The sequence below is a fragment of the Tachypleus tridentatus genome, chromosome 10 (genome assembly GCF_004210375.1).
Source record: "Tachypleus tridentatus isolate NWPU-2018 chromosome 10, ASM421037v1, whole genome shotgun sequence".
Taxonomy (NCBI): Eukaryota; Metazoa; Arthropoda; class Merostomata; order Xiphosura; family Limulidae; genus Tachypleus; species Tachypleus tridentatus.
The window spans coordinates 185,392,890-185,420,374 of record NC_134834.1 but is presented as its reverse complement, the minus strand read 5'-3'; the positions used below and the strand labels follow the sequence as shown (position 1 = coordinate 185,420,374).

At 33.6% G+C, this 27,485-nt stretch overlaps 1 protein-coding gene across 5 annotated transcripts in view; it reads right to left on the bottom strand.

Annotated features, from left to right (window-relative positions):
• Nucleotides 1-25,297, bottom strand: part of LOC143231114 (uncharacterized) — a 78,416-nt gene extending 53,119 nt beyond the window's left edge. The window contains exons 1-3 of one of the 5 annotated variants that reach the window (XM_076465719.1): nt 25,103-25,297; nt 3,372-3,636; nt 68-232 (exon numbers count right to left, since the gene is read on the bottom strand). In XM_076465719.1, the coding sequence (XP_076321834.1) occupies nt 68-232; nt 3,372-3,614 (408 nt within the window). In that variant the 5' untranslated portion in view covers nt 3,615-3,636; nt 25,103-25,297. Of the gene's footprint in view, nt 1-67; nt 233-3,371; nt 3,637-11,952; nt 12,054-14,783; nt 14,935-16,117; nt 16,246-25,102 lie in introns of those variants that run through there. The other 4 variants (XM_076465720.1, XM_076465721.1, XM_076465722.1 and 1 more) reach the window with 4 other exon arrangements.
• Nucleotides 25,298-27,485: the final 2,188 nt, after the last annotated feature.

Sequence of the window (27,485 nt, the reverse complement as noted above, 5' to 3'; positions counted from 1 at the left end):
GTTCATAACATTTTAGACATTTTGATAAAGCACAGGTACACTGTTAGTCTTGTGTTTTGTTACCTACCTTTGTCAAAACAGATCGGTTCTCTTCATTCTCACATTCAGGTATAAGAAACTGGAGTTTATGTAATCCATCATGTAGAAGATTGAAGTGCTTTATGAACTCTGTGAAGGACCAAGTGACAGAATACCAGATTTTATCATCTTGACCCAAATCTCCAGTGGCTTCCTAACAGAAAATACAACAACATAAGTTTGTGATAAATAAATTAAAAAAATAATAATTAACATTTGATAAAAGTTAAGATCTTTCTAATAACATTGTTTTAACTGAATTACCAAAGTTGGTTCAAACAATTAAATGGCTTGGTTCTTTCTCTTATGTGAATGAAAAGGACAATAAAGATTAGACAATAATCTTTATTATAATATAATATAAATAATATAAAATTAGACAATAAATTTATTGTGGATTACAATATGAATCAAAGGGACAAGAGATGGGATGTCATGGTTAGCTTTCTGGAAATATACCTTTTGCAGTTTTTGGCAAATAGTATAATTTATCTTATCTGTTTATGTTGTACTGGACACTTTAAATATATGTTTATTGTTCTGTACTGGTTTATGGCGTCAAACGTTTTTATCCATTTGTAGTTGACAATGTTTTATCTTGTTTCTCCATATCTGTATAACTATTTTCTTTATACAAGTTCTATATCTGTGTAACTACATTTCATACAATTGCTTTCTCTGTACACAAGTTCTGTATTTGGAATAATTACATTTCATATTTGTATAACTACTTTTTTATATACATAAAGTTTTGTTTAATTCTTAAGATGCTTGAATATAAAGTGTTTATTGCTTACTATAGTAAAACTTACTCTCTCTTATCCCATAATGTGAACAAATGTTAAAGGTTTCCTTTAACAATAATTTTTATATACGTAAAATTGTGTTTAATTGCAAATAAGCAGCTTGTATATTACAAAAAAGAGAAAGCAAACTAAAGTTAAACATTTCATAAAGTTTCGGAAATGTTTTTGAAAAAACTTATATGCATAAAGAAGGCACAAGTTTTTCTCAAAAACACTTATCTTTTAAAAAGATGGGGTTTTTAGAATCTGCATTACAAAACATCTGAAAAACTAACATTAAAATGTTGATTCTAAAAAACCCATCTTTTATATATATATATATATATATATATATATACCCACAACTTCTGTACTTAGTTGAAAAGGTTATTTTCTAATTCAGTAAACAAACAAATTATTATTATAATTATGCTCTCTGGTCATATCTCAATTCCCATTATTCTATTTATAGTTATTTCATTTTTTTAAAAACTAAACTTACATTATTCTCAACTATATTTAGATCTTGTAAAATAGAAACAATATACTAATCTAATTACTCCATATATGATACAACCTAAATAACAATCACCTACATGTAACTAAACATGGTTAATATGTAACACTCATGAACCACCACACGACACTCATTTACACGTCAACCACCACATGACACTAACTGATACATCAACCACTATACTTCTACCACCACACAATGCTCATTTATATGCCAACCACCACACGACATTAACTGATACATCAACCACCATACTTTTATAACCACATTACACTTACTGCCACCATAATTCTCCTATCATGCAACACTCACCTTACATGACCACATTACACTTACTGCCACCATAATTCTCCTATCATGCAACACTCACCTTACATGACCACATTACACTTACTGCCACCATAATTCTCCTATCATGCAACACTCACCTTACATGACCACATTACACTTACTGCCACCATAATTCTCCCATCATACAACACTCACCTTACATGACCACATTACACTTACTGCCACCATAATTCTCCTATCATGCAACACTCACCTACATGACCATTTACACTTACTGCCACCATAATTCTCCTATCATACAACACTCACCTTACATGACCACATTACACTTACTGCCACCATATTCTCCTATCATACAACACTCCTTACATGACCACATTACACTTACTGCCACCATAATTCTCCTATCATGTAACACTACCTTATACGACTCATTGCACTTATTGCACCATACTCTCCTCTATCATGCAACACTCACCTTATTGACATTACACTGCGCTTGCCATAATTCTCCTATCATGCAACACTCACCTTACATGACCACATTACACTTACTGCCACCATAATTCTCCTATCATGCAACACTCACCTTACATGACCACATTACACTTACTGCCACCATAATTCTCCTATCATGCAACACTCACCTTACATGACCACATTACACTTACTGCCACCATATTCTCCTATCATGCAACACTCACCTTATATGACTACATTACACTTACTGCCACCATATATTCTCCCATCATACAACACTCACCTTATGACTACATTACACTTACTGCCACCATAATTCTCCTATCATGCAACACTCACCTTACATGACTACATTATTACACTTTACTGCCACCATAATTCTCCTATCATACAACACTCACCTTACATGACCACATTACACTTACTGCCACCATAATTCTCCTATCATACAACACTCACCTTACATGACCACATTACACTTACTGCCACCATAATTCTCCTATCATGCAACACTCACCTTACATGACCATTACACTTACTGCCACCATACAATTCTCCATCATTACTGCAACACTCACCTTACATGACCACATTACACTTACTGCCACTATAATTCTCCTATCATGCAACACTCACCTTACATGACCATACATTACACTTACTGCCACCGCCATAATTCTCCTATCATGCAACACTCACCTTACATGACCATATTACACTTTACTGCCACCATATACTCCCATCATGCAACACTCACCTACATGACCACATTACACTTACTGCCACCATAATTCTCCCATCATACAACACTCACCTTACATGACCACATTACACTTACTGCCACCATAATTCTCCTATCATGCAACACTCACCTTACATGACCACATTACACTTACTGCCACCATAATTCTCCTATCATACAACACTCACCTTACATGACCACATTACACTTACTGCCACCATAATTCTCCTATCATACAACACTCACCTTACATGACCACATTACACTTACTGCCACCATAATTCTCCCATCATACAACACTCACCTTACATGACCACATTACACTTACTGCCACCATAATTCTCCTATCATGCAACACTCACCTTACATGACCACATTACACTTACTGTCACCATAATTCTCCTATCATGCAACACTCACCTTACATGACCACATTACACTTACTGCCACCATAATTCTCCCATCATGCAACACTCACCTTACATGTAGCTATAAGCTCATCATCCATCAAGTAGTCATAATTGGACTGAAGAGCTTCCCAGAATTCATCCTTTGAGAAAGGACTTCCTCGAGCTGACTTCTCTTTCTCAAATGTTCCATAATAATTTACACTTTTTTCTCCTCCTGACTTTCCTTCTCTACATAAAGTCAGAGGACTGTCTGCTTGACAATAAGGGAGTGAAAGATTCTGCAGGACAGAGCTCTGACTCAAAGTTGACATAACAACAGTTCTTCAGTTACACCTATGATGTGAAACAATTCAACAAATATCAGATCTGATCTTTAATAAAGACTTTGAATATGTGTTGTTTGCAGTTCAAGAGAAGCTAAACTCTTAAAACAAACAAGATAAACCCTTTTGCTACATAGTTTGGATATATCTGAATAAACACTTATATACACTAACTGCAAAATGCAGAGTTACCCCATGGGTGGCCATAAAAATGAAAGTTTCCATCTATGACATGGGGGAATATCCTCCTCTACTTGAAACAACCACCAAAACTGCAAGTGTGCTGCCATGTGTTCTACAGTGTCAAACCTGGATGTTTAATTGTCTCAGTTGACTGAGCACGTGGTGACAAACTTTAATTCTCTGTTTTGGTACTGATTTAATTACTTTATAGGTGAGTTACTTGTGTGTTACATTTGTTACACTTATCACTGATTATCAGAAATTATGGTGTCTGTGTCTGTCTGTGTATATTTCCTCTTATATGCTAATATATGATAAAGGCTTTGAAATTCTCTGATACAAGGTAATTCTATGTCAATAATTGACACTTCTGGGGAATTACATTGGAAAAGTACCTCTCTAAGCTGTTCTCATAACTAAACATGTAAACACACTGTCATTAATTACAGTTAACTTGAATTTTGTGAATATTAAGTGCAGATGTGTGTTGAAGTTTTTAAACATGTCAGCCTAGATATATCTTCAAGTCAAATGAAACTACCAGAAAATAGTAGTGTGGATTGTATTCAACTGTCTATTAATGTACAAAAAGAAGCAACATTATCACAGAAAATCTTCAATTTATAAAATTACATGAAATATTTCATTCAGGATTTTCTTCTGTAACTAAATAGTTAAAAGATGTGGAATAGCAATGATACATCAGATAAACACAAATACATGATTAGGTATTAAAGGTGTCTGTAACAGCAATGATACATCAGATAAACATGAATACATGATTACGTATTAAAGGTGTCTGTAACAGCAATGATACATGAAACAAATATGAATACATGGTTGGGTATCAAGGTGTCTGTAACAGCAATGATAGATCAGACAAACATAAATACACAGGTGCATCGTTGCCCTTACTGTTTATATTTTTAGTTGTAACACATTACAAACTGTTTACACTGTTCTGTTTGCTTATTACTGTAAAGTTTAGAGCGAGTCACTCTCAATCACAGAATGTCACTCAGAGTAAACTTAAAGTCAACCAGTTTCTGATCAAGAGAATCTTTGAGAAGATAAAATAATTGCTTTAGTATCTCTGTTGTGAAAAAGTCATAGGACTGATATTCTGAGTAATTTATACCTGAGTAATTATAATAACACAACATGGTTCGTTTGTAATTTGAAAGAGTGATGAAATCTCAGTGCTATCTATACAATTACATGCACAATTATAAAATTAACGTGTGTATAGTTACTGATGAATAAATAATGACAGAGATAAACTTTTCTATATAAAACAATCTGTAGCCAACACTTCTTTTATGTTACTGGAATGCAATATACAATGTATACAATCTGTAAATATGGTTAATCTACAAATTGACTCGCTCTCCAAAATAAATACAGATATAGATATATTTCAGTTCATTTAATTCATATTTGAGTAGAATAAATCTTGACAAATGTAAGTTATTATAAGTTAACCAAAATTTCATGATATGACAAAAAATGTTGATAAAATATAGGATTTATCAGTAAAGCATTATTATTAAATTTTGTTAAATAATACGTGCCAACAAATACTTTAAAATATAAAGAAAAATTATAGTATAATAACTTCTGAAAAGATGTGTATTTTTACCCAAGTTAAGTGGTCATTCTAAAGTAATGTCAGAAGGGCTGTAAAATCATTTTCATAAAAGTTATGAAAAATTACTTTTACATTTCAGATAAATATAAAATATGTTTATTTAATTCAATATTTAACTCTTGTGGCTTCTTCAGGGTTAATCTACATAAATAAAAATATTTTATTTTTTATCTGGAATGTAAGGGTCGCTTTTAACTTTTATCAAAATGTGTACGAGGGCTGTTCAAAAAAATACGCAAACTGTTTGAATTGTGCGGCTCCAGTTGGTTCCAGGGGAACCCGCTTGGTGTCGCTAGGTTTGCACAGATCAGCTGATTACGACGCCATTTCCCGATTGCAGATATCTTCATTTGTGTATTAGCTACGCGGTTTTAAGTGAAGTGCGATTTTTTCGTTTGGCGAATTTCAGAATGAATGACCTGAAGGAGCAACGACTTGCTGTGAAATTTTGTGTTAAACTTGGAAAATCTGCGACTGAAACTTTTGCTATGCTTAACACAGCTTACGGTGATGTTGCTATGAAGCGTACGGCATGTTTCAAATGGCATGAACGCTTTAAGGATGGTCGACAGTCCATTGAAGATGATGACCGCCCTGGACGTCCTTCCACGCCAACTGACGACCCACACGCCGACAAAATCAACACCCTGGTGCGGCAAATCGACGCCTGACTGTCAGGAGCTTGCTGAAGAGTGTGGGATATCAGTTGGATCTTGTTACAGATTTTGACCGAAAAATTGAAGATGCACCGCTGCTGCGAAATTTGTGCCTCAGAACTCGTGAGTTTTTGGCCAAACACTCGATCACTGTTCTTCCCCACCCCCCCTACTCACCTGACCTTGCTCCTTGCAATTTTTTCTTGTTCCCCAAACTCAAAAGACCCTTGAAAGGAAGAAGATTTAAGACGATTCCTAAGATTGAGGCAAATGCGACGAAGGAGCTGGAGGACATTACAAAAAAAGCGTACCAGGACTGTTTCAACAAGTGGAAACACCGTTGGGATAAGTGTGTGCGTTGGGGAGGAGAGTACTTTGAAGGGGTCCCAGACCTGTAACTTCTAAATAAAGTACATTTTGTTTTATGACGTCAGTCCACGTATTTTTTTAACAGACCTCGTATAGCCTTCCAATATGCATTAGAAATTTTGAAAGACAACAAAAACGTTTACATGCATTCATAATAGAACTGCAACATATTTTATTTTAATACTGCAAAAGCTTCATGTTGCATAGTTTTCTGCTCTCCTTTTATATTTTGTGGGCAACATGCATCTTACCCAAATTTAAGTTATTTATGAATATTTAAGTATTTAAGAATAGTGATTTTCCTTGTTCAAAAGGTGTGTAGGAAATACCTCTTTTTTCATGTCCCATTTGTGAAATGAAAAAAAAAAATATCTTGATTGTGAGAACATTATAAGAATGATGGTCATTTTACATTATTCGGTCAGATGAGTAGTAGTCACAGTAAGTCAAGTCTTGTTGGTGGCAAATCGAAAAGTAATTTAACTAATTCACCATTATTAGTGCTATGTACTATAGCTAAAAAGGAACTTAGTACAGCAGAAAAAACAAACGAAAATAATGTGAGAAAAAGAAGAAAAGTCAAAAGAAAAATTATTAAACTAACTCTACGGAAAATTCCGAAAATGAAGAAGAAGCAGTTGTTACTAATACCGAGGTAGAGGTCGCTTCCCCTGCAAGTAACATTAAAATAACTAACAATGTAAAAGAAATAAAGTAAAAATAAATGCCATGGATGTTGATAGATCTACCAAAAACACTCAAAATAATATTGTGAAAAATACCACAGACAGTGAGCCAGACACCGAAGATAAAGAAGGCTTTATTACAGTCACATCAAGAAGAAAAAAAAAAACATTACAGAAAGAACAGAAAATAAGTAACAATATGGCACAAAAAACAAAACCACCATAATTCTCAATCATTATAAAAGGTATTCCAGGCCAGTACAACCAACCCAACTTGCAACAGAGGTTAAACAGATTAGTAAAAGAGTGGCCAGCAGATGCTTTCAAACCAGTTAAAATCCACCTGCCAGGAAGTAAGCTGCAGCCTAAAGCCATTGTAGCAAGAGGGGTTCACCAAACCATTAACCTTGAATCAATTTTTCAAGCTGTAGACGAACAAGGCATTCCACATACTAATATACAGCGAATAATCTAAAAAAAAAAACACAGGCACCCACTAATCTTATACGTATAGACATAGACAACAGTTACAACATTCTAAAACTAATAAATAATGGAATAATGCTTTGGTATCAAAAATACCAACTAAAACAGCTAAAAACGCCGGCAATTGTAGTAACACAATATTACAATTTTCAAAGATATGGACATGTTTCTGCAGCCTGCTTAGCAACACCGAGGTGCTGCAGCTGTGGCGGGGAATATCATATTAACCAGTGCAGAAAAGATAAAGAAACACGAAATGTTGTAACTGTGGTCAAACCCACACAGTCAACTATAAAGGATGTGATAAATACAAACAAATAAAACAACGTATTTATCAGATAAGAACACCATCATCAGAACAAAATCAACCAAATACAAACAGACAATCAAAAACAGACATATCAACAGAATTTAATAAAACTAAAACCACATATGCAGAAATGTTAAAAGGAAAAGAACCCCACAAACAGCAAGAACAGAACATTATAACTCAGGATAAGAACACCTTAACACAAACACAAAAGCCACAAGAAAACAGCACCACCTTCCAAGAAACGAATACTAACACACCAGATAAAACAAGCCTTTTCACAACCATAATCAAAAACATATTTACAGAATTTGTAACAGAATACACAAAACCGTACCAAACAACTGCTTCGAATTACTGATTAATATCTCCAAAAACACATCACACCCACACATCCTACATAATATCAACACTTACTGGTTACATGCTCACAGCATAATGTTCACAGTAGTATATATCAACATCCGAGGTGCAATAGCTTCCAAGAAACATGAGATCGAAGACCTAATACATGAAACTAACCCCCATATTATCATAGTAAGTGAAACTCTGATATACAATAACAATAGATTTAAAATACCAAATTATTCAACAATAAGGAAAGACAGAATAAATAAAAATGATGAAAACAGAGGCATTATGCTGCTCTACAAAATGGAGCTATCAGTTATAGGAATTAAATTGAGCAGTAACAATGAACATGTTACTGTCGATATCCTGCACAGAAATAAAACAAAAGTAACCGTAGCAAAAATTTACTGCTCACCTAATAAACAACTAGATATAGCATTACTCAGCAACATCTTTTCCCACAACCAAAACTCCATTGTTATGGGCGACTTAAATAGTAAAAACATTACCTTCAGATGCCGGAGCTCAAACTACAATGGTAGAAGTCTATTACAATTCATAGATGATAACAATATAGTCTTATTAAATGATACCACCCCTACACATACAGCGTATGCCACTAACTCCAGTGACATACTAGACCTGTGTATGTGTACATATAATCTGAGCCAAAAAATAATAAAATTTCAAGTGGGAAAGGATGTTGACAGTGATCACCTTCCAATATATTGTGTCTTCGATCTCGCCCCCCACAAAAATATAACATTTAGGAAAGAAAAATTTAATAACAGAAAAGCAGATTGGCAAAACTACAAACAGGAATTAGACAACCTATTACCTAATAAAGTTATAAATGAAGTTAAAACCCATATTGAAATGGATAACTACTGTCAAACAATTATGGAGTGCCTTAAGAAAGCAGCCAAGTTAACAATACCAAAACAACAAACAACACATGGAAACCCACCACAGAAATAATCAATCTAATCAAAAAACAAAGACAATTAAGAAGACAGTACATGATTACAAGAGACAGAGAAACCAAAACGTAAATAAACAACATTAGAAATCACATCAGAACACAAATAAAACAACAAAAACAAGATAAATGGGACAACTACTGCTCAAAACTAAATGATAAAACTGACCCAAAAAAATTCTGGTCACATCTCAAAAGACTCACCAATGAAAATACAGACACAAAGAAATATCCTTCACTTGAACATAATAATACTATAGCACACACAAATAAAGAAATAGCCGAAGCTTTCAAAGATCAACTTCAAAATGTTTTTAAAACTCACACTGATCCAGATATGGATACATATTTCTACAATAAAGTCACTAATCACATATTAAACAATAAACATCAATTTGAACCAATTTTTCCAATAAACATAACTGATACAAGTTCCAACACAGATTATGCAAGCACATTACTAACAAATGAAATATCCCTTCAAGAACTACTCGAAGCAATAAAAAACACAAAAAACAAAGCACCAGGTGATGATGAAATGTCAAGCTATCCTTCTGAAAAAGGGCACTCCGAAATTGTTTGACCACCTATATTCACTTTTTAACCTATTTCTATCCTCAGGATACATCTTAGTTTCTTGGAACTTGCAAATATATTAATGTTCCATAAGGAAGGAAAGCCAGCAAATAAGCCTAATAGCTACCGACCAATCACCCTGACCAGCTGTGTAGGCAAAATTCTTGAAAGAATAATCAGTAATAGACCCTCCACATTCTTGGAGATAACATCAAAATTACCAAAAGAACAAAATGGATTCAGGAAATTTAGACAAACGACAGACCACCTAATCAGATTAACCAAAACCATAATAGATAGCTTCAATAAAAAAGAATGTACTGTCGCTTGCTTCCTTGATATCGAGAAAGCATTCGACACTGTATGGCATGATGGTCTAAGTTTCAGAATGAATGAAATGGAACTACCACGAGGGATTATTTGCTGGTTATCTAACTTGTTGGAAAATAGAAAGTGTAGAGTGAATGTTGAGGGTACATTTTCTGAATACTTTACTCCAGAAGCTGGTGTCCCTCAGGGAGGGGTGGTTAGCCCTATACTCTTCATGTATGTAAACAATATGCCACTGAGGGATCCTGATCATGGATTCTCTTCACAGTTCACAGATGATGTGGCAGTCTGGAAAAGTGCCACAACACCAATAATAGTTGGCGCAGATAGCCTCGCTGCTTTGTGCCATAAAACACTAAATCAATCAATCAAATCAATCAACCAATAATAGCAGCCACCAACATACAACCGCAACTAAATAGAATAAGCGAATACTGTCAAAAATATAGAATAAGAATAAAAACACACCAAAAACACAACTCGTAGTCTTTACAAAATTGACAAAACACAAAAAACAACAACCAGAATTATATATGAATGGCACACTACTCCAGATTGCCCCATCGGCAAAATTTTTAGGTCTGACCTATGATTCAAAACTAACTTGGATCAATCATGTGAACGAAATTAAAAATAAAGTCTGGCGAAGAACTAACTATGCTTGGAGTCTAACTGGTAAAAACAGTGGAGCATCTATAGACAATATACTAAAAATCTATAAAACATATATTAGACCAGTAATAGATTATGCAGCTCCAGCATGGATAACTGTAAGCAATAAAATAATTGAAACCAAATTATAAACAATCCAAAACACACTCCTCACAACTGCATACAGAGTTCCAAGAACTATATCATCTCAGTTCATTCACAAATACTCAAACATACTAACCATACCAGATAGACTCCTACATAGTACAATAATGTACTTTAATAAGAATTGGATGAAAAACGAATTACTATGCGAACTAGACAAATACCTCATACATGATGAAGCTAGTCCTAAATATCTTTCTCCAGTTAACTTATATTTTAAATATAAAAATAAATAATAATAAAAATATATATTAAATAATAAATAATAATAATAAATTATATATATATATATATATATATATGTATTAAATAATAATAATAAAAAAAATACCACCAACAAACTTGACATTCTGCTGATATAATAAAATAATCACTATATACGAGCCACAATACATGGACATTGCCCTGAAAAGGATCAAAATAATATTCAGTTCTACAATTATAAATACCAATCCGTCAAGAACATAAGTACGGGGAGGAAGAGGTCATTGAGAACCTGACCCTCCAAGGTATGAACTTTTCTTACCCAAACACTTGCAGACATTCACGTTCTCAGATTCGAAGTCTTAGGACGCACCAAAAACTGGAGTCAGCCATGCTACTACTTAATTAAATAGTAAAATTTGAAATTCCTTTTCAGCAGGTATGGCCTACATACCTGTGTTAAGGTTAATTAAATAATCTGATAGCAATCTGATATTAAATATTCTAAATTTAATTTCTTTCAACCAATAAAAAACGAGTGAATACTAAATTAGGTTTAACGATCACATTTAAAAGTATATTTTTCATCCGATACTTTCAAAATCTCAAAATTTTATTAACATTTACATTTTTATTGAACATAGTTGTACTTTTATAATAAACGCACACACTATTCAAGAGTTTATTGCTGCAAACCTTTGTTATCAGTTAATTACTATAATTTATACTCACATTACTCACGAATAATATAGGCATACAAATATAAAAGGTGGTATAAATATTACTTTTCGCGCGAAGAGATACAGGAGTTATTTGTGTACAGCCAGCCCTAAACCGTGATTTATACAGGTAGCGAATCATTGTGTGATCGAATAGAGGATTTGACAGTCATTCTTATTAGGTACACACAGCACGGAGCGCGTTTATGTATAACTGAAAACAGAATTATCGGATTAAAAGTCCGGGCATAGAAACCAACAGACCATGCCCAGCATCGATAGAGAATCACTTAAACATTTTATCTCCATATTTTGACATATTCGAATTATTTTATTCCATTGTTCCAAACACTCTGATATCACGGCTAAACGAACATTTCTAGAAGGTTAAACGTCACACAGCTGTATTCATAGTTTTCCATTTATTTATGTTTTTACCAATGTTAATCGCAACAGTTTATTATAAATCATTATAACAAATAACCTAACATGATTAATAATTCTCTACCACAATATATATGTCAGAAAAATTTGTAGGTTTAACGAAATGCAAAATTTTACACTTTGGGTACACATATACAACACAAATAAAATTCCAGTTTGGCATAAAACGTATTGTCCGAGCGATGGGTTTCATAATTTCTCACATGAGGCCCCCGGAACATTCCATTGCCTTACAGAGACCTTAAGTATGTCTACAGATACTGAGTACCATAATATTAATCAGTGATGACGAGAAAACCCACATGTAGAGAAAAAATATATAGTACCATAATACTGTTTCTCCAAAAAGGGGCCAAAGGTTTTTAGGAGGAGTTATACCTGTTTTAACCAATCGCATCACGATACAGTAGTGTGTTGTCTTTCAGGCAGTCAGTAGACAATAAAATGACCTCACATACCGGACGCTTAACATTGCAATTTGTAGTGTTGTGTTTTCAGTGAAACGTGCGCATGCCATAATCCAAGAGAATAATTATGCACTCTCCAGGTTATAACACAACATGACATATGAACTTCAAAAGCAAGAAATAATATTTGTTACTCTTAATTTGGTTTTTATTTACTTTTGAAAAACACTTTCGGAGACCCCACAGAAACACAGCTGGTATTTTTAGTACTAGCATTTCCTTCTAATCTGGTAACCCCTGGTATAAGCTACAACTTAACGTAAAGTCAGTTTTTATGGTGTTAAGTTTGACGTCAATTAAACTTAAAACATCTTTATGTTTCCAAAGTTTAATTTTAACAATGCTGTTATATTTACTAATCACTGAGAAAATACAACACGAACTATTTTAATATGAGTGTACAACATTTATAGGCTGTATTTAGTGACGACCACACAGATAAATACTACAGAAAATTTTTTAAAATAAAATCATAACTTTTATAGTCTTTCGTTGTGAAACTTCTAATGCAAATATTAACGATAAGACCCATAACTTTAAACAGGGCGAGTCCAGTACCCTTTCCATGTGGGGAGGAGTTGTAATTTGTAAGAGCGTGAGACATTCCCTCAGCCATAAAGAAACGCCCTCTAACAATATACTTAAAACGATTCTTACTATACTTTTTGGTTGGTTTGTTTCAGAATTTTGCTTATAGCTAAACGATGCCTATCTGCGCTAGCCGTCCCTAATTTAGCAGTGTAAGACTAGAGGGAAAGTAGCTAGTCATCACAACCCATCACCAACTCTTGAGCTACTCTTTTACTAACAAATAGTGGGATTGACTGTTAATTTATAACGCCCCATGGATGAAAGGGCGAAAATGTTTGGTGTGACAGGGATTCGAACTCGCGACACCCGAGTCGACCACCCTAAGCAACTGGACATTTGTTTGGTCAGTTCTTCATAACGAGTGTTGGTATTGATGGGGAGTTACTTCCTGAATCCAACACAAGTAATTGATTGACAAGTGGTTAATCTAGTGTCGGCTTGACCTCCAGCTAAATAATTTAGTGTTACAATAATAACTAGGTAGCATCAACCCTGAACAGTCTTCAAACTATATATAAATACAGGCCCACCGTGGTAAGTACAACTAAAAACACCATCCAGAAAGAATAATTTACTCAATACGCAGACTTCACTAATATTGAACAGCATCAAAAAGTAGTCGTTAATTTAAGGGCTAAATGTTACACTTAAAATATAAATATTCTACTTACAATCATTACGAATAAAAAGTAACCACTGCTTGAAAACATTTGTAAAACTACAAGTATCGAGTTAATTTATAATATAAAGATTATATAACGACTAAACATTAGATTTAAATATCGATACAACAAACCACACATCTCTGACTGGGAGTGTATTTCCTGGCCACTGACAGATCTTTCTGTGATATGTATTTGTTGTTCATTTTCCAGGTTTCGTGTCCTAGAGATATACGTGTCAACGCCACCCGGTGGTGTAAATATTTGTGTTGCCGTGAGATAAACGCATATTAAGATTTTCTTACAATGTCTGTTCCTATGCTCAAAACAACATAATGGGCCATATGTGCTTTCTGCAACACGGGTATCGACACCCTGTTTTTAGCGTTATAAGCCTTATACTTGCCGCTGCGCCACTTTTTTTTTTTTTTTTTTTGGGGAGGGTAGCTTCTTTCAATGCTTGAGAAAGCACGTGCAACCAGTGGCAGATTTAAGGTTATGTAGGCCCAGGGAATAATACTTGTTGTGGGCCCTATATCCCATGTAATTTTACATAGAATAAAATTATCAATGGATCCTGGGGCTGAGCCCCCTCTAGCCCTTACCTAAATACGCTACTGAGGTACGAACAGCCAATGTCCCCGATGACACCGATATGAATTAACGTGAAAACCCCTTACCTGTAACAGTTCCCAGGATTCGCTACTTGTATTGGTCTGCTAAAATGTGAATCTTAACTGAAGTGGAAAAACAGGTATATTGACAAAAATGATCATATACGACACCTTGAGCCACAACAGACCAGAGCAGAAAGAAATTTCATTAATTCAATTGTGAAACGGTGGAAGACAAAACCTTCCCCCAACAACTGACTGATAAGATCGTGTGGTACCGAAACAGGTGGACATTGGACGCCTGAAATGATCAATAGTAGTGCCAACGTGGCTTAGACAACGTGGACGGTACGGTACGTTCGATCAATAAAACACGTCATTACAACACATAAAACCGAAGATTTTCCTGACTTTCTACAACCTTGACTGCTTAAAATTACCATTACATGTTCAATGTTTGTATAGGTTGTGAGTCTAAAATTGTGTTTCGTTACGCCCAACATAGTTTGAAAACATAGCGTCCTTTAAAATGTCCAAAAGTGTCAGCCCTTGTGTCTTGAAGTATTTCGATATTTAGTTCGCATGTACCAAACGGTTTCATTTTCCTAGTTTTAATTTTCGCGCTAAAATCGCGAAAATAGTACTACCAGTAATGAATGGCGTGCGCTCTCCAAATAATAATGGTAACTTCCATTTTTTTCTAATCGAATCTGTGCGTTTGACTTTTTCAGAGAAGTTTTTAAACTTTCAGTTTTCGTTGCGATGAGAAGCAGATCTATTATTATTATTTACGTATAGCTAAATCATGATATATTTATTCCCCATTCGCAAACAACTTAACTTTAGGAGGCAAATTAACATGTGGTGTTATGTGTTTTACTAGTAAAACGATACTATTAAGTAAAAAGGTAAAACATACGTGGACATTCACCCTGAAAGGGGTCGGAGCAAGTACAATATATTCTGACCTGCAGTTAGTTTCAACACCAACATCATACAGCAAACAAATTGATAGCAATGACAGGAGGAGAGGTCCAAGTAAGCCTGACCCTTCCTGGTCATTAAGACCAAAAACACGATAAAGAAGGCGAACTCGTAAAACGAATATTGTTTACTTTCTGGTCGTCACTGACGCCAACTCGAATCTGAAACATCTCACTATTCCATACTCTCGAAACTGTACATTGAAACTTAAGTTTGTTTTAAAATGTTACGTAGAGCTACGTGAAAAATCATCTGCACAGTAGTCGTCTAACTGCGAGTAGTCAATAACACCCACCGCTAACACTTGGGTTGAATTCGTGGCTGATCTTAAAGTATGGGATCGGAACATCACTCCAATGGTACGCCCTCTATAACGTAGATCGTGTTTTTATGGAAAAGGGATATGAGCTACTTACACTAGGATTCATACTCGAGCACGCTAACCATTCGGTCACGCCCAGCTTCATATATAAATCTCCGATTAAGATACAACAGATGCCTGTTGTAGGACTTCTTCGCCGCTTACTTGCCGTCCATAACCACAGTTTGGTTATTAATGCATGTGCCAGTGATGTACGTGGGTATTTATATATGTATGTACATTTTTTTTTCTTCACGTGGCTTGACCTAACATCCAATCACGAAAGGGGCGAAGAGAAAGTGAATTTCTGAGCGCCCCCGGTTGATTCTGACCCAGATCTCCTCCTAGGGGCCTGTTAAATCTTAAACCGAAATACCTGCCACGTTTCCTCTCTCAACTTAACTCGCAAGGCATTTTAATTGACCGTTTCTTTAATCTAATAACAAGTTTCCTACTAAACCTCTACGTAAGCAACTGTGTGCGCGTATACATTAAAAACAAAATATGCACTTTATCATCATTTATACCACAATTTTACTGTACGGATTACAATGAATACAAATATTACTGTATGCACCCAATCCTGTTTGATTACCAACATGAGAGATGCCAAGCTTGTGTGTGTGTGTGTGTGTGGTCCTTCAAATGTTTAGAACTCCACATTTAAGTACCACATTTATATTTGCACTTTGTATGGTGTAAATGTATAGTGCAATCCTATACCAGGGCTCATTTTACTGCACTTCCACATGAGATATTCAAGAATCTTCACACATCCACAGTAAAATCTAAGATACAATTTCTAATCAACAAGATAAGAAAGGACGAACACTACTAAACTGACATTTGAATAACTGTCTGGATCAACTTTATCCTATATCTTATGAAATATCAACTATCCGCAAGTTTAGTACCAGTTTGAGAAAATGGTAATACACAAACTGTGCAGGTCAAGTTTATTGTCTTGTTTGTGTAAAAACTTACATAATTACTCCAAGGTAGGATATCCAGGGCATGACATGTAAAATCCATTCCTGAAGAAAGAACATTCTACTTAATTCTAAATAAAGAAACTCAGAGAACTATCTACTTTTTGATTTTAAGTGTAAGAAAAACAACTTCTATTAAATAAAGTGATATACAATATCTTCAGCCAAGAAAAGTTATAAAGTAAGTTCACTCGATGAAAACAGTTCCAGGACAAAATGAACACATTACTGTAATTTCATAGAACAAATATCTCTGGAGATAACCAATGCTGCCTATATTCGAGGGAAGGTGTTGCAGTTGGGTAAACTGTCTTGGGCTTGGATAACTTTTGGTTACCTGCCTTATGGTAATGTGTCCTCAGTACAAAACACAACTGCCCACTATGTGACCATCCAAGTGTGTGTCCTCAGGGAACACCAACATTCTGGTTTTTAATGAGAAAATCTTTTGTCAAGTCTCTTCATGCTCAGTGATGAAAGGAAAAGAAACATTTTTATCAAAACCTCCATGAGGCACATTAAGGATTTACAGTTGTTTTTGTAATAAAGAGATATTTTGGTCTTTGATGCAAATTAATACTGAACTGATGAACAATGAAGCTTAGATGTTGTCATGTGTTTAACAGCATTTTTTTGTATTAAGTATGTGAGGACACTTGTTGTAGAATCATTCAACTAGTTACTTCACTGAAGCTAATTTAACCAACTTACTAGATCTTTATCCTGTATTGCAATGTGAACTTGTGTGTCAATATACCATATCAATATGATAGGTTACTTTATGCAAAGTACACACATAGCTTTACTTTACTATGCAGATCATGTTGGTATATAGGAAACCAAACATGTATAATGTCACTTTTAAATACATACACAGGAACATCACTAGCACAAATATACAGATTCTGTATTCTCTTTCTTAAACACTCTGACCTTACAAAAACAAAACAAAAGGGGAGGGGGATGCACAAGCTAAATGATGACATAACTAATATAGTTACCATGGAGAGCTTGGGTGAAAGGAACCAAATAAAACATTGAATTTAAATATCCATGAAAGAAGTGGACACAAACAAAAGAATTATTCTGTATCTGAGGATTTTTGTGGCATAGTGCTAAAAGTATTTTTGGAATAATATGAAATGGTAACTGGATAAATGAAAAGGAATGAATATTAGGAAATTAACCATAAAACTATAGTAGTTTTTAATACTTACATCTGGCTTAAAAACCACCATTTGGCCTCTGTGGCAAACAAAAGAATTAAAAAACAAAATTCTAATAGGTCCTCTGATATCCAAAGAGGGTTAGAGTTTAGTAGATTCATGAACTTATTCATTTTGTCAACAATATTGGAAGCCGTTAAAAGAAAAAAAAGGGTTATTAATTAAATGGAAGGTAAGTCAGGTCTTAAATCATATCTTTTATTACACATTATTTATACCTAATCAACATTTAAATAAAGATACTTGTAGTTTTTCCAGGTCCACAACAAGCAGGATAAATAGTCGTGACATAACCAATCTTTCTTGACAACACCAAATTTGTTTTTCAACAACACAAATGAAGCCACAATATGTCAGTAGCCCCATCAGTGGGGTGAGACCTTCTCCCCTCCTTCCAAAATTTGTTTTTTTATCTCTATTTGCATGATATCAGAAAAAACCACACTAAAATGATTTTGATACTGTTGTTACATATTTATTTTCATTTGTTACATTTCTAACACATAATGCTATCTGAGAGCCCCTTTGCAGTGCCCAAGTCAACTACCCAAGATGCTCAGCTCTAACCACAGAGTGAAAATACAAGTTACTTTGGAAATCAAGGTGATAGTAAGTTATTCATCTGCACTCTTCATAAAATAATAAATGCACAAAAAACAAATTAACCCACAAAAAATGTGTGAACTTTCTTGTTAAAGTTTAATTTATAACAGTAGAAAAATTACATGATTTTTTTGAAGGTTGTGGAGATAATGACTTGTTTTGTACTTCAGATATATTTTAAATAATTTCCAAAATAATACAGAGTGGGCCATAAACAAATACCTCAACAGAGATATTAAAGATAAAACAGTTCCTGTGAGAATAATAGAGGTGAACATTATGAATTTTATGTAAAGTTAGATTGATTCAGTGGTCACACCTGTGCATCAGACATATCTTACTTGTTGTAAGAATTAGATGAAAATTAGATGAAGTTTCATTTCCTTTTATGGAGGGTTTGCTATAATTCACTCTGTATAAAAATGAATAAACACAATTTAAATAATTTCTTTGTGTAAATGTTTTTTATCCATTTAAACATAATTAAGTAGCTGGTATTTTGTCTCACACTGACTGTATGAAGGTTATATTTATTAGTGCATGCATAAAAATGAAATTAATCACATTATTATAACAACTATAACTTAGTTTCATAAGATGAATGATCCAGTGAAAATTACTTTAGATCTTATTTTATAGTGAAAAGAAACAGAAATGATGGACTTTCTCTTTCCATAAAAATGTGTGGAATACCAGTCTGAAGTCCTTCTATTTTTGTGCTTTGGACCCAGAGGACAGAAGAAATGCTGGGTTTGCCTTTTGTGTTTTTAAAATAAAGATCAATGTATTACGTAAAGTCACAGAAGACATAGATGAACTCAAACATCTATGGAAGTATCAGAAATCATTGGATGGAAAAATCAATTCTTGTTATACCAAAATAACTTTTTTGTTTAGAAAATAAACATGTACCTTAAAAGCATGAGACATTTTAATGTTGTTTTTAACCTACAGGATCATGTGACACAATAAACAAAATCTGAAAAAACAAGTTGTTAGACATTGAACAAACTATCATGATTAGGTCTAAACACATTTTCTCATAAATGTCCACTGAATAGATTTTAATATTAGTTTCACAAGTTTATAGACCAGTAGTTCCCAAACTTTTCACCATCAAAGACCCCTTTTATTGTTATTTTTTCCCTACAAATCCCATGTTTTGAAAGATTCCATCTACCAAACACACTGTTTTTCTTCTTATTAATAATTAAATCATTTTCAAATTTTTCACTATCAAATAAAAAATATATACAACTGAGTGCATAATTAAAAAAAGACATTATTAAATACTTTCTTGTTTAATGAGATTATATTATCTTCATAGACCCCAGGTTTGGAACCACTGTTTTAGATTATATATATACACACACACACACACACACTGCTGGCCAAAATTTTAAGGCCAATGAACATAAAGAAAAAATATGCACTTTGCATTGTTAGATTCAACCACTTATTTGAGTAGAGCTTCGAAAGATGAAAATAAGGAAAATAAAAATTTTTTTAGCATTTAATAGGTAAAATGTTAACACTATGAAATTAGCCTAAATACTAGCTGGTCAAAAGTTTAAGACCATACCAAAAGGAAGTCCTAAACAGGGTAAGAAATGACCAACAAGGTCTTAGTAGTAAGTGCACAGCTGTCATTGAGAATATCTTCAAACATTTGCTTTGGCGTGGTCGATATAAGCGTTTGCAGAAGGCTGGCTGGAATGTTATTCCAAGTGGTGAAGATGGCTTCACAAAGATCATGCACTGTTTGGAATTCACGTCCATTTCTACAGACTTTCCTTGCCATCCACCCCAAACATTTTCAATGGGGTTCAGTTCTGGCAAACACGCTGGATGGTCTAAAAGAATCACATTATTTGCCATGAAAAAGTTCTTTGTCCTACAGGCATTGTGGACTGAAGCATTGTCCTGCTGAAAGATCCAGTTATTTCCAAACAAGCAAGGGCCTTCAGTCTATAAGGATGCTCTATCTAACATGCCAATGTAGCCAGCTGCTGTTTGATGCTCCTGTATAACCTGAAGCTCCATTGTTCCATGGAAGGAGAAAGCACTCCAGATCATGATGGAACCTTCTCCACTGTTTCATGTAGAAAATGTCTCCGATGAGATATCCTTATCGTGCCAGTAATGTTGGAAACCATCTGAACCATCCAGGTTAAATTTTTTCTCTTCAGAAAACACGACCTTCGTCCACTTTTCTACATCCCATGTTTAGTGCTTCTCAGCAAAGTTTAACCGAGCTGTTTCGTGGTGTGGAAGGAAGCTTGGCCTTTGAACACATTTATGGTTTATAAAGCCTTTCTCTTGTAGATGTAGTCTTATTGTTCTTGAGCTGCATTTTGTGTCTGTAAGGGCCTTAATCTGGTTTGATGATCGGCTGATTTCTTGCCAGATAACCCATTGAATCCTCCTGTTCAACGCTGGCCTCATTCCGGTCTTTTAGGAAACTTGCAACAGCACTTTTACTATACCCAATCTCATCAGCGATGGCACATTGAGAGAGATTTTGCTTTTGCAGCTCAACAATTCTGCCATGTTGAAACTCTGTCGACTTTTTAGCCTTTACCATGTTTTTATCCAATATAACACAGGAGATGTCAGTGGAAGATGTTGACAACACTAATGCTTGAACACAAATGACTAAATTTTGTTATGTGTTCACCGATTAATGCTTCATTTCAGTATGGTCTTAAACTTTTGACCAGCTAGTATTTAGGCTAATTTCATAGTGTTTACATTTTCCCTATTAAATGCTAAAAAATTTTTTTATTTTTATTTTTCCTTTTCTTATTTTCATCTTTCGAAGCTCTACTCAAATAAGTGGTTGAGTCTAACAATGCAAAATGTATATTTGTATATTTTTTATTTATGTTCATTGGCCTTAAGATTTTGGCCAGCAGTGCATATACATACTATGAGTTAAATTAAGGAAAACAATCACAGAGAAAATTATGTTCTTTTATGCTTATATCAATCAAGGATGTAGGTGTATTGTGGCCATTACGTAAAAATATTTAAAAAGTAGCAAGATGCTGGCATTATAAGAAAGGTGGAAATATGAACATATACTGAGCCCTGTCAAGTAGTAACACTATTTTTAATGTTATATTATTTGGTTATGCAAAATGATTTATTCAACCAGCTTTTCAAACCTGTAAAGTGTAAATTGGAATTCTGGACTATTCTAGGTTAAGTGGTATGGAAAATGTTAAGGGTAAGACTTGAATCTGATTCTTACTTAATACTTAAGTTAAGAGTTAGATTAAGTATTTCTACTATTAATATTACCATTTGCTAACATTAACAGTATTTATACTATTAATATTTCCATTTGCTAATGCTAACAGTATTTATACTATTAATATTTCCATTTGCTAACGCTAACAGTATTTATACTATTAATATTTCCATTTGCTAATGCTAACAGTATTTATACTATTAATATTTCCATTTGCTAACGCTAACAGTATTTATACTATTAATATTTCCATTTGCTAACGCTAACAGTATTTATACTATTAATATTTCCATTTGCTAACGCTAACAGTATTTATACTATTAATATTTCCATTTGCTAACGCTAACAGTATTTATACTATTAATATTTCCATTTGCTAACACTAACAGTATTTATACTATTAATATTTCTACTTGCTAACACTAACAGTATTTACACTATTAATATTTCCATTTGCTAACACCAACAGTATTTATATTAGCAGTAGTATTAAATGTTAAGGGCTAAACAATGAGGGAGAAAGGTTTTTGGAAACTGTTCTAGATGGTTTTTGTTAACTTCTAATGTAGAAATTATTGAAAGGGTGGAAAGTGGGGAACCTTTGGTTGTAAGTGATCCTTGTTGTATTAGGTTCAATGTTTTGTTACATATGGAGATAAAAAATCATATTTTGGTTACGAATTTTAAAAAAAGCAAATGTTTAAGAGGTACAACAAGAAATATCTGTGTTGAACTGCATTATTTGGAGGCACTGTTTGGTTTTAAATATTCAAGGGAAACAAATTCCTTGTACTATTTTGAAAGAATAGGGTAGTTGCAAGTAAAAAACCAAGTTGGCTTGCAAAGAATTTAAGAGATAAAAGTATTATAAATTTAAATTGACTGGTACGACAGGAAATATATAAGATTATAAAATATCAAAAATATTGGTGAAACAGGAAATTAGGACATTAAAAAAGATGTACAAGAAAAGTTGGAAATTTAAAATATAACAGTGAGGACTTCTTTAAATACATTAAGGGTAAAGAAAATGTTAAAATGGTGGTAGGATCCTTGAGGGTTGATAAAGGAAGGATAGTATTTGATGGTTAGATTATTAAATTTTGCTATTTTCTTTGGTTTTTACGAGAGAAAATCTAAGCAGTGTTCCACATCTTGAACGGTTGATATAATAATTCCTCAAGAGTTTAGGAGGAGGTTGAAGATTGGATATGTAAGCCACTTACTATTACTTTTGTTAGTCCTTGAAAAGTGGCCAGGTACCAGAGGATTGGAAATTAATGTAATTCCTCTTTTCAAGGAAGGTGATAAAAATGTCTTAGTAATTAGTCTTACGTGAGTTATGGGAAAAGGTTTGGTAAGTGTTAAGAGCTACTTTCCAAATTCATATAACAAAGTTTAAAATTTTATTGGATAGTTAACATGGTTTCACTAAGAGAAAATATTACCTTACAAATCTTTTGACATTCTCTGAATAGGTTTCTGCATTTGTAGATGAGGGTAAGGGCATAGATTTGGTGTATCTGGATTTTTAGAAAGCAACTGACAAGGTGCCACATGAAAAGCTTGTATTAACATTATTTATATAGGTGTAGAGGATAAGTTAGGAAATTGGATAGAAGAATGGTTGGATGGAATAAAGCAGAGGGTTGTTACAAATGGAATTCAGTCAGACTAGACTAATATCATAAGTGGAGTACCTCAGGGCTCAGTATTAGGACCTTTGCTCTTTTTTTACTTCAAGTACACAGAAGAAGGAATAGTCAATAAATTATAAGTTTGCTGATGATATTAAAATCTTGGGTGTTGCTGACTCTGAAGAGGATGCTCCTGATTTACAAAAGGATTTGGATCATTTAGTGAGTTGGGTGAATAAATGGTAGATGGGTTTTAATTATAATAAATGCAAGATATTGCATGCATGTTATTATAATTTGAATTATAAGTATCATTTGGATAAGTATAACCTTATCAGTGTTATAAAAGAAATTGATTTTGGTGTAATAACTGATTGGTCTCTAACTACATCCAAGTAGTGTTCTGTTGTTAGTGGTAGGGCAAATAGAATTGTATGTTATATCTACAAAACTATTCAATACAAGTCTAAAGGGGTTGTAATTTCATTGTACAGGCCACTGGTTAGGCCACATTTAGAATATTATGTTTAGTTTTGGGCTCTTTATCTTAGGAAAGACACCAAACTCTCAGAAAGGGTTCAGAGAATGTTGCCTGGGATGAAGGGTTGTCATACAAGGAAAGCTTGAAATATCTCAAATTGTTTTCTCATCAAAAAAGATGATTGAGAAGGACCTGACTGAGGTGTTTAAGATTGTAAAGAGAACTGATAATGCTCATGCATAATTGTTTTTCATACTTAACAGTTAGAACAGTAGGACTGGGGGCACAAGTATAAATTTTGACAGGGTGGGAGTCATCTTCAGCTAAGATAGGTTCATTTTACTAACAGAGTAGTTGACCTTTGGAATGAGTTGCTTTCTGATGTTTTAGAGGTAGGAGGTTTAACTGAGTTTAAGAAAATGCTTGATAAGTATATGAATGATAAGGACTAGCTTTAAGATTTAAAAATAAATACATTTAGTTTAGAAGATGGTACTGCTGAGATGGACCAAAAGGTCCCATGCTGTCCCAAAATGTTAGGTTAAATTAATTACTATTATTACTACTATTAGTATTACTAACTCAGATATCCGGTTGCTACAGTTTGATAGAGAAAGGTCCACCTTTTGAAAGCAATTGGATTATATTTTATTATATACAGGACTCCGTATGTTTATCTTTTACTTTTTTAACTTTACTTTAGTCTTTAGATAAAAATAGGTATATTATTTTAACTTTTAGTAATTCAACTAATTGCAACCGTAAACATTAACAGTGTTAGCTTAACTAATTAAACTTGACACTTAACAGAACTCTCAAAAGTTCACATCATGTACATAGAATTTACTTACATAGGTAAAAAAAGGGGCCAGAGAAATATATGTCTGTTCTTCCTATACAGTTTTAAAGTATTACATCAACACTGCAATACGTGACCAAATATTAATACAATAAAACCTCATATATATGTATCTTCACATGTTCCAGATATAGCACTTTGAAGTTTCATTACACATTTTTAAGAGTCACTTCGTAGAGGGCCTGTAACATAAAAATGAGTTAAATATAAGTATGTTGGATTGCGATTAGTTTTATACTATTATTATGCTTTTTGAAGAAAAATAATTGAACATTATTAAGTAGTTTACTGATTTTTTATGCCCGCATTTATCAATAATTACTTGTTTTTAATGTCGATAAACTACCCACATACTTTGTTTTTTATTATTATGAGTTTTAGTTGTTTGTTTATATATGTAAAAACGGCTGGTATGGTTGGAAAAAGCATTATGTAGTGGAGCAAACAACGTTTCTACCTTCTTCGGTCGTCGTCAGTTTCACCTATATAGTGCTTTCTCTACTCATACCACCCGTTTTTACATATATTATTTTCTCTATAAGTGAATTTTCTCGTCATCACGGATAGTTGTTTGTTTGTTTTTGAATTTCGTGCAAAACTACACGAGAGCTATCTGCTCTATTCGTCCCTAATTTAGCAGTGTCAGACTAGAGGGAAGGCAGCTAGTCATCACCACCCACCGTCAACTCTTGGGCTACTCTTTTATCAACGAATAGTGGGATTGACCATCCATTATAACGCTTCCACAGCTGAAAGGAAAGGCATGTTGGGTGGGACAGAGATTAGAGCCTGCCACCCTCAGATTACGAGTCGAGTGCGTTAACCACCTGATCATGCCGGCCCTGAGTTTTATTTTACTAGGAATTCGTGTTCATTTGAAACAGTTGTTTTATTTGATGTTTATAAATGAGTTGAATTTATTTTCAATTCAAGCTAAAAAAGTAAAGGATAATTAATCGATAATTGGGTTCCATTGCCATACACAGAATTGCAAAATGTAATTTAGAAGTATTTGTAAATTTTAAATAGTTGATTGCATATTTACAAGTTTAAGGTGATTTTCCTCCTTTTTTAAAAGTCAGGTTATGAATAATGGGACCCGAGTGCGTATTAATAAAAAAAAAATGTAATACCAAACCAAAGTACTAAATATGAAAATCATCACATTAGTCTTAGCCAGGACAACCTTACAAAAATGTCCTATAAAGTTCTTGTACAAATAAGTCCAGTATCTGTTGTTTGGTACAAATCTACATGACAGGCGATCTGTACTCTGCACACTGCAGGTATTTAAGTCTGATTTATAGTGTTATAAGCCCTCAGACTTACTGTTGAGTTACAGGAGAACTAAATTCGGTGTTTGTATTTTACAAGATTATTATGTTCGTTTAGTTGTTAAATTATATTTATTGCCAAATTTTAATTTTGTTGACTGAACTGTTGACATCTACTTTATTAGTTTTCGGGAAACACTTCCCATTTGTGAAATTGCTTTATGTTCTGGTTTATTTTGAGTAAAGAAGTATTTATAAGTTTTTAAAATCAAACTATTTTTTTATAATTTTGAGTATTTTTTGATGAAGTTAACAAACTTATAACTTTTAGTGGACATCAATAGAAAGTGTATCGTTGTCTAAGGAACACGTGCTAAACCACAAATATTTTATACTGGTTCAGTTTCTTTAAAAATACTTTTAAGAAATAACTGCAACAAAAAGACTAGTAGGTTTTGGTCATCTTTATTACAGAACAGTTAGAGATAAAATAATGGTGCAGTACCTTGTGCACTACAGAACAGTTAGAGAAGTAGCATATAAAATAATGGTGCAGTATCCTGTGCACTATTAAATGTTTTTAAAGTGAAAGTAAGGAAGAATGTATAATAATAACGTTAATCATACTATATCTGAGCAGAAGGGGTCTTTCATCCAATTCCAGGATTATTTAAGCTAGCTGAGAAATACATTATATTTGCTGAGACACTATATATATTATCGACTTCTTACAGTGTTACTAACAGGAATCAAACCTACAATTTTAGCGTTGTAAATTCGTAGCCTTAACATTTATTCCTCCAGGGGACCACAATCAGAATACGTATTATTTAACATTACATGATTTATGTTAGCATCATAAATGATTAATTATTATTTTCAAGAATCAATCCGTTCATAATTTAAAAGAACACTATGTATTTCTTCAGGAACGGATTAACGAGCCTTGCGGTTGGTTACAAAACAAATATAATATCGACTACTGATTTGACTATATACCATCAGAAAACAACCGCCATCTTATATATCTCTTCAAATTTTATGTCAAGGTCTTTAGTGTCCTCTGCAGGGCGATAAAATATATTTAAAAAAATAATTTCT